We start from the raw sequence: 9,548 nt of genomic DNA on the forward strand, positions 1-9,548 counted from the left end.
GTTTAATAACAATACTCGTCTGACAATTTTTCAACAAATTTTGTTGAAAATTTTTCAAACCTGAAAATGAATGGTTTTTAATTTTTCCGATCAAAACTATAAATACCTATTAGAATTTTTGTAGGAAAATCATAAGGAAATGAACCAAAAATTATTGGAAAATTCACAGTAAAACAATAAAGATTGTTTTATTTTAAAACTACTGAAAATAGTTTTTTCAAAATGGGATGATTTTTTTTGGTCCAATACTTACGTACATTTTTGATTAGGTATACTTGGGAATACATTTTTTGAAAAACTGATCTAAGTACTTATAAAATCACATAAAAAAAATTAGAAAAAGTCTTCTAAGGAAAATTTGTCCATAATATTAAGATTACCAGAGAAGGGGGTAAGGGGGAGGACGAATCATCAAAATTCTCTCAAAATCTGAACTCAAAAAATCCACGCCAAATTTTTGAAAAAAAAATCCTGAATTGTATTTGAAATCTCACCAAAACTACGTAGGTATGTGAAATTCTGCTAAAAGATGCTCTATTGAACTCCCAGGAGAAAATGATGGGATCTGATCAGAGATCCGGACATTTTATTAATCAAATTTTGCTTTCTGATCAGATCCTGTATCGGATTAGATATGTTCAGACTGGATCAGATCTAATAGGAGAGACCTGCTTGCATCTGACCAGATCTGAATAGGTCTGATTAGACCCGAATGATCAATCCAGATCTGTCTGATCAGATGTAATGAGATCAGCGTTTTATTGGATCAGTTCTGTTTGGACTTGATCAAATCCATTAGGAGAGACTTCTGATTGCATTTGACTAGATCTGAATAAATCTGATTAGGCCTGAATGACCAATCCAGATCAGACTGGATCAGATCCAATATGAGAGCCCTGATTGAATTAATCCAGATCTCATCACACCAAAGTAAGTTTTTTATCGGATTAAATATGTGTTCAGACTTGATCAGATGCCAATTGGTGAGACCAGATTGAATGATTTGACTAGACCTAATCAGATCAGAATAGCGATCGGATTGCAGATCTGTTCGGACCTCTGCCTTTGTAAGATCCAATCATTTTCCTTTGCATCGCAAAATCGACATTTCAGTTTCCAACGTTCAGAAGAAATAAGTATATTAAAATGAATAAGAAAACATTTGGATCAAAATGAAGGGGAGATGAGGACAAGAAGATGAAATGGCCACCTACACCGAATAACAATTCAAACCCTCTATTGGGAATTAAGATCCAAGTTACACCCCACAACATCAACCATGGAGAAGGAGGGAGTGAAAGTTGGTCAAATTCAACATCTACCTACTCCCCCAAAATGGTGTTTTTAGGCATCTCAAAGGATAAAAATGATGAAAAATTTAGCAAAACTTGAGTCATTTAAAAAAAAAATCCAAATAACTCTTTCACAAAATATAAGTTCTTCTCATTTTTCAATTTTTCTAAAAATAAATTCAAAATCAGCATCAGTTCCCAAAGTTGAAAAACTTTCTGAAGAAGAATTCAAAGACAAACCTCTCTCGTAAACCAATCAAGCTTGAAACCCTTCACAAAAATCTTCCTAACCGGATGTCTTTCATGTGCGTATACATACTCGTACGAGTGAGTCGATTTTCACACAGATGCTTTAATCATATTACAGACATGACCAAATAATGACTACGAAGCGATCGCGACGTCATTATAAGCTGTCCTTCATATTGTTTTTTGTAAAGCCGAAGGTGAATCCATTCAAAGAGCTCGGATCGTGATTTTAAAATTTTCAGTATAAATTCAAAACGAAGAACATACATACCCACACAAAATTTACTCGTGGTACTGGTACTTGTGATACATTCGTACTCGTACTCGTACATACAGCATAGGTAGCACGATGAAGAAGAGTAATCAACGTATAGAACACGTATATACCTACTATTTTTTAGGCTTGGTAATGTAGGTACTTCTTGTATCTATTATATGACATACAGCAACAACAACAGTAGTAGTTTAGGTGTTATATACATAAGATACCTATACTAACAAACACATCGTAATGTTTTTTAAATTACTCGGTAATCAACGAGAGGACCAAGAAGACTGCAGAGAGCGTGCAGACTATAAGGTGTCTAGTGTTGGCGCTTCATCATACTACATACTTACATATATGTGCAGAATGCCTAGATTTTCTCGAATATGCAACATAGGACATCGATCGCCTACACGTACTCGTAGTTATTGATCACCTTATGGCGAGTAATACCGAAGAATATATAATAGAATCGTATAGACACAATTATACCTCCTTGTTTACGTGTATGATGTACGTATCGTATATACTTTCATGCTTGTGTATAAGTGTGCTGTGTATATTGTATATGTACGAATGTCTGTTGATAAAATACACACACGGGCATACGTTATAATACCTACGCTGCCTCAGCACGAAACTGTTTTATTATTCTTATAGTCTACCGTTGCCAACGTTAACATGAACGCGTTTTCCACTTCTTCCTCCGCGTCCGCGACTTAAACGTTTATTCTTTTTCCTTTTAAGACCACTATTAAATTCGTGATTGTATGTTTGGCAGTTTGAATACGTACATGTACATGTGTACAAGTACTTGGGTACGTAGACGTACGTATCTGGTAAAGGTATACTCGTATACAAACAAACATAGAGTATGGTATACCTACGACAAAACTGAGAAATGGGTGCTGGAATTTTTTTTGAGGGATCTGAGAAATAAACGCGGTTTGCTATAGAGATATAGTTATGTGCTATGAACATGAGACGTCGTTAATGCTAATATAATCGTGGCATCAATTTTTCATCAGATCTGGTATGTTTGCCGCTTCTTTACAAAGACAACGAACACACGTAACCTTTATTGTCTGATGTAACTGTGTTCATGTGTTGTAGATATATTGTCTCATATGTCCCCCCTCACCCTAGACCTATCAATATATTACCAAAAAAAAGTGTTGAGGAATTTATGGGCTGGGATGGATCGCAAAAAAAAAAAATGTCATAGGATTTTGACTAAATTTAGTAGAGACCTTCATTATGAGTTGAAAGTCACTGAGAAAAATTTTTATCTTCAGTGGTGCTCCTGGAGAAAAATATGAGTCATCGAAAAAGGAACAAGAACCATTTTCCCAAAAACAGGTTGGTTAAAATCTAGAGCGAAAAAACACGATTTTTTTCAAAAATTCCCCCTTTTCGAGAACCCATATCTCCATTCCACGGACACGGGAGTTGAAATTTTTTCTGAGCGACTTTCAACTCAAAATAAAGGTCTTTACTGAATTTGGTCAAGAAATATTTTTTTTTCACAATCCGTTTGAAAATTTCAAAATTGAAAAAAAATCCAAAATCCCCTACTTTTGCATCTACAACTAGGCTGCAAATTGGATTTATGGTGGTTTTTATCCATTTAGGAAGGAAGTGGGTCAACTAAAAAAATTCAGAGGAATGTTTTCACTGATTTCCTGCATTGGATTTTATTTTGCAATTTTAAATGTTTAGCTCTGTGAAATAAAATTTCCAGCCCCCGAAGTTGATTTACATCACTTTCTATAGAGTAATTTGAAATTACTGAAGAAAACACGATCTGTGCTGGAACCTCCAAATTGGCTCAAAAATAGCCTCGATCGAATGGGAGATTGACTTTAGTGTACCTATAAACTGATTTTCAAATTTTCATATTACATATCGAGTTTTGCTCTTTTTGCCAAAAATCAATTTACAGATGGATTATGTACGCCATTTTTAAAGATTCACAACCAAAAATGGAAAAATCAACTTCGGCAGCTCAAAATTTGGGTCTAAGGTGTGGGTGACATGCTCTTTTAGTGAGCTGAATACAGCTCCATTGGATCTGATTATGGTTGCAAATATTCCTTTTTGATCCTGATTTTAGGACTTGCTCTTGTATGTAAGTATCTCACAAATTTCTAATCTAACTGCAAAATCCTTGCAGAAGGAATTTTTGCAAGATTTTCAACAGAATATTTTACAGGCATTTCACACACTTTGCTGTTTTCTTCATCACTGCCCCCCCCCCCCAAAAAAACACCTTAGAAATTGAAGTGCAAGATCTCTGCAGCAGAACTTTTGCAAGTAGGTATGTGTTTGCAGTTTGTGCAAAATTTTGAGCCGAACTCAAGATTTACTTGGCTGAATTTGAAGCTTCACCAAATTTGTATTCAGAAGTTGTTTGAAGCCAAGATCATTCCTCGAATTGAGAGTTTGTAGTGCTACATCAACTTTCCGATCCAGTTACGTCGAAAATTGGATAAAAAAGTACTCAAAGGTTAGGTACCTCGTCAGATATGATAGTGAAAAGCAATATCGAGTTTACGTTCCGGAGAAACGTGATGTTGTAAAGATGTCACGTTCAATGAGAAACTTTGAAATTGCGATGAATGAGTCACCATACTGATCAATTGAGATTTGTTAGATCTGGTTGATACCAAAACAGAAAGTAGCAGTGATGCAAAGGAAACTAAAGCACCAAGTCAACACCGAAGAAAAGTGCACCTTCTATGTCAAAGTCATCACCTGTTACACCAAAATCAACGCCAAAAAGTTCGCCAATATCATCGCAAGAATCATGTTAGGTCTGAGTAGTTTTTAGAATTTAGATTATTGCTCGATAGTTCTCGAATTGGGGAAAGTGTTGAAATAAATGTAAAATTCACGCTATTATCAGTATGTAATTATTTATTTCAACAGAATATTCTGCATGTTTCAGTTTCTTTTCCTCAACCCTGTTTCTTATTCTCCTCACTCCGTTCACAAGATCACAGGAAACGTATACTTACAAATCAAAATACAAGACCCCTCCATCCCTCATCCCTCCCAAAAAAAGAGAGAAATTGATTTCTAGACCACATACCTATACCTACTTTTTACCACTTGGTCTGTAAACTAATGCCTAATATCCACTCATAACAGCTCTCTTAATCACTGATGAAGAGAGCTGTGCTCCTCAAAACGTCACCACCGTATATTTTGTGATTCTGTCGAGTAATAAATTTATTTGCAATTTTGCAAAACCTTTTTATTTTAGTAATGTTTTTACTTGGCTTGAAAAACAAATTTTTAATCTTCTTTTTCATATTTGTAATACACACACAAAAGAAATCTTGGCACCAGCACTACCTATGTATTAATCTGTTTTTCAAGTATAAATATTTTGATCTGAAATACCTTCCTTCCTCCAACCTGCGCTTACCCCCCGCCACTGTATGAATAAGAATTTCAAATTTAATTAATTAAAATTTAAAATAGATCAAGCCATTAAAAGTTGCTGATGAAGTTTTTTCAATACTTTTCAGCAACTAGGTACATATGTACTTTTCCTATGAAGAAAGCATTTAAAAAAATGATATAGAAGATTTAACTGATTTCCTTCTATGATATCCGCGGTGCTGATTATTTCTCTACCTTACTACAAAATAAGTAATTTAATTACCTAATGATTTGCTCGGAAATAATTTCAACTGCGAGACTAACTACGAATGAAGCTAAAGTGAAATTTATCGAATACCTACTGAATTATGAGACAGATAAGCGTGTGTCTTAAAATTGAAAATTCCTCATTCTTCATTTCCTGTGCCAGACTTCCCATTTCATATCTACTGACATGTGTAAAAAATAAGAAGAAAAAATATAAATTTTCATAATACCTATTTGATTAATTCCACGCTACAAAATTATCTACATAGGTAATGATAATGAAAATAAGTAGCTTGATTAGAAAATATGCAATACTATCATGAGAGATAAAAAAAACTTGAGAAATTTATCTGATCTATCAGATAGATAAATTGGACTTGATATGAGTTATAAAGTTACAGACTGTAATAGCAGTGCATCACCATCCATTTACTGACATGACGTTAGTAAAGTTGTGTTGCCATGGAATATGCTAAAATTTTTATTCTCTTTTATTGTGTGTTTTATTTTGCACATTCAAGTCCCGTAAATGATGAAGAGGAAGTAAGTCTGAGTACATACCTACCCATAATGTCAATAATTCAAATTCTAGAATATTTATATACTTACTTAGTTGGGTTTGAATATTTAAGGAAATCCGGAAGCTTCTTCTAGAATTTGGTATCCAACTACACGATGCGACCTCAAAGGAGAAAGCGATGGCATATAGGATTATTCACGAACGAGACTCGGCAAAAAAAGAACTTTCAGCTATAGTAAAAGCTGAACGAGAATCAGTAAATAAAGAACTTTCTGACAAAGTAAAAGCTGAACGAGAATCGGTAAATAAAGAACTTTCTGACAAAGTAAAAGCTGAGACAGAAAAGGTAAAGTCATAATGCTTATGGATTTGAGTTGACTCGTCAGTAACTTTGATTCATGATAGAGGGACCAATTCATCAAATCAAATCAAATTTACTTATGTACCCAGCTACCTACAATATGACATGAAGTCATCTTTATCATAGTCATTCTTATAGAACAAAAAATTTGAAAAAATATTATTAAAGTGGCATTCCACGTCAATTGGACCAAGAAGTGGTAGGGGGGTTCGGCGATTTTTTTGAAATTTTTCCTGTGGAAAGACCTTTTGAAGGGATGACCAATGGTGCAAATCGCAGCCCTCTAGCCCATTTTTAAAGGCAGCCAGGGGGTGTCAAAGTTTTCAGTGAACCTAAAATACCATCCATTTCAGCAGTGGATTACTCGATAATCGCGATACCTACCAAAATGGAACATTTTCCTATAGTTAGGGGTTTTGAAAGGCTTTTTGGTGATGTCATAAAAATCAGTGTTGCCACTTTTTTTCGTACAAAAAATTGGCGCAAAAAGTTTCGAAAAGTAGTTTTCATATCGTTCCGACTCTCAAAAATTCCGGAAAAAATATGTTATGGACAACTTTTCATGCTGAACAACAATATTAAAAAATTGGGATGGTACCATGTTGCAAAGTTGATTTAAAAAAATGTTAAGTTTGCGAAAAAATTCGATTTTTTGATTTAAAACATGAAAAAAAGTTTTGATAGGTGAAGTTGACCCATTTTGAGTACTTATAGTACTTACTTACCTACATAATTGTTTTTCAGGAATTACTTATGCACGACTACTTGAAACTATTAGCTTTGGGACAAATCCAATCAAGACTAAATTTGATAAAATCGCTATGTGACGATGACGATGCCCCAAAAGGGCAAAGTGCTGCGGAAACATGGTTGAACATTTTGAAACATTCAGAGATGCCGCATGCATTTCAGTTGCGCTTGAGGTTAAAAGCAGCAGGATTAGCGTACAACGTATTCGCAAAACATGCTCAGACTTTCGAGGAAGACATAAAGACGGATCGACACCCAGAGTTTAGGAAGAGACTATCAGAAAAAGATGTCGAAATAGCTTTCGAGGACATAGCAATGGAGCCGTCAATGAAGGACGCGGCATCAGTTATTTTGGTGCAGTTTCCAAGAAACACTGTGACGTTTCAGGATCCCGATGGTATGTAAATTCTAATTATTTTTTCTTTCTAGATTCTGTGCAGATGATGTACGTATTAATTTTATCATCCTTGTTGATGTGTTAGGCCTTCTTATTAGTACATTTGAATGCGTTGAGTTCACAAAAGTCCCAGGAGGCACACGGCTTAGCAATTTGATAAATGTAACTATACCTACGAGACCTGTTTTTATTACTCAATTGATTTGTCAATGTGGGACTTGATTACTACAGGAGACTATTTTTAGGCTATTCTTGAGTTGACCACCGAAGAAAAAGAGCAGATTTTGGCAAACCCCATCTTAAATGAAAGAGGCGAGTTCTTGGGGAATACAGTGATGTGTTTTCAAGACCATGACACGGCTTACAAATTTTGGAATAAGACCGTAAGTGTTGAATTTTTAACATCGTAATTCATCAACCCCAAGGCCTAAGCATGTGAAAGGGTGGGTTAAATTCATTGATGGGCGAAAAATAGACATAGTAAACTTTTCAAATAAGTTTGACAAATTCCAATTCAAATAATTTTTTATGAATAGGTGGTAAAAAAAACGTTAATATCTAGGTATGTCATTAAAAATAATTTTATTTTTCAGGAGGTGGTAACGTTAAAACAAAAAGATGTAATTATGAATGTTGGTTTCCGAATGAGTGAAAAGACAAAATCAGAATGGTTTCCGTCTAATTCTGACGCAGGTACAGCCGGTACAGGATAAGCTCAATAGGGGAAAGTAAGTTGAAAATTTCAAAATTGGAAGAACGATCTAAAATCTTCTATTTTTGCAGCTTATTCCATTTTCATGGTACACGTGAGAATCTTCAACTTTTGCAGGAGGCTGCAGAGTGACTTTATGGTGGTTTCTATGAATTCGGGGGGGGGGGGGGAGAGTCAACTTGGAAAATTCAAAAGAAGGTTTGACTAATTTTCTGCAAATATGAGCGATTTTGGAATTTTTTTGAAATTTGAACTTATTTAGCTTATAAAAAAATACACTTTTTACCCCCTAATCTCGTATTTGTGAATTACCTGCTCTAATTATTAATTTGACAAAATAAAAAATTTTCAGCATCCGAAGTTGATTTACAACATTTTCTACAGAGAGCAATTATTTTCATATTGAATTTTGCTCTTTTTGTCGAAAATAAATTAATTCACAGATGTGTTATTTACGCCATTGTTAAAAATTCTCCAAAAATAAGAAAAATCAACTTCGGCAGCTCAAAATTTGGGTCTGAGGTGTGGATGACATGCTCTTTTAGTAAGTCAAATTTCAGCTCAATTGGAGCTGATTGATTACAAAAGTTCCCCTGTGTGTATCCTGAATTTAGAACTTGCTCTTGCTTGCATCTCGAAAAATTTCCAATAAAATTAAAAAATTTTTGCGGAAGGAATTTTTTCAATGTTTTCAGTAGAATATTTAGCAAGTATTTTTGAACTTATTCTCTTTTCTTCATCAGTTCCAAAAAAAGATACCTAAATCGAACTAGTAGGTGTTTGTGCACGATTTTGAGTCGAATGTTCTCCATGTTTCAGTTTCTTTTCCCCAACCCTGCTTCTTATCCTCCTCCCATCGTCACAGGAAATGCACAAATCAAAATCCAAGATTTTCTTGAACAATTTTTTTTTTCAAATTTTGCAAAATTTTCAGCACAATATTTCGATTTGAGTCTTTAATTTTATCTCCCTTTCCCCCTTCTCCCAAAAAATATTCAAATAAAAGTAGAATAAGAGATTCTTGTCGAAATTTTTTCTTTAGGATTTTTGTTGAAGCTTCAGCAAAATGGTTTTCATATTTCAGTTTTTCTCGATTTTTTCTCCTTTTCACACCCTTAAATTTCTAAATCGGAATTCAAGATCTTTACAGGGAAAATTTGTTGTTTCTCAAAAATTTCCAATTGAGCTACGAAATCCTTGCAGAAAGACATTTTTGGCAAAATGCTTTTCAGATGAATATTATTCAAGTAGGTATTTTGAACCCATCCTCCAAATCGAAATGAAATATCTCTGCAGCAGAATTTTTTCTTGAATATTAATACTTTTCTAGGTTTTTAGCAAAATGTAT

The 9,548-nt window shown here is 34.3% G+C and overlaps 1 protein-coding gene across 3 annotated transcripts; it reads left to right on the forward strand.

Annotated features, from left to right (window-relative positions):
* Nucleotides 1-5,868: 5,868 nt before the first annotated feature.
* Nucleotides 5,869-8,493, forward strand: LOC135844170 (uncharacterized). Of its 3 annotated transcripts, XM_065362307.1 has the most exons (7): nt 5,869-6,003; nt 6,093-6,326; nt 7,086-7,488; nt 7,574-7,650; nt 7,734-7,871; nt 8,082-8,216; nt 8,318-8,493. In XM_065362307.1, exons 1-6 carry the CDS (start codon nt 5,923-5,925, stop codon nt 8,199-8,201), a joined length of 1,053 nt encoding a protein of 350 aa, XP_065218379.1. In that variant the 5' UTR covers nt 5,869-5,922; the 3' UTR covers nt 8,202-8,216; nt 8,318-8,493. The 3 variants fall into 3 exon arrangements, with proteins under 3 accessions (XP_065218379.1, XP_065218378.1, XP_065218380.1); XM_065362306.1 differs by having other exon boundaries at nt 8,082-8,493; XM_065362308.1 differs by having other exon boundaries at nt 6,093-6,281; nt 8,082-8,493.
* Nucleotides 8,494-9,548: the final 1,055 nt, after the last annotated feature.

Source organism: Planococcus citri, chromosome 4 (assembly GCF_950023065.1).
Source record: "Planococcus citri chromosome 4, ihPlaCitr1.1, whole genome shotgun sequence".
NCBI classification, from domain to species: domain Eukaryota; kingdom Metazoa; phylum Arthropoda; class Insecta; order Hemiptera; family Pseudococcidae; genus Planococcus; species Planococcus citri.

Coding starts and splice junctions, on each gene's coding strand:
- LOC135844170 (XM_065362306.1), top strand. CDS start 5,923: ATGGAATATGCTAAAATTTTTATTCTCTTTTATTGTGTGTTTTATTTT. Junction 6,004..6,092: donor CCGTAAATGATGAAGAGGAA/GTAAGTCTGAGT, acceptor TGAATATTTAAG/GAAATCCGGAAGCTTCTTCT. Junction 7,489..7,573: donor GACGTTTCAGGATCCCGATG/GTATGTAAATTC, acceptor TTGATGTGTTAG/GCCTTCTTATTAGTACATTT.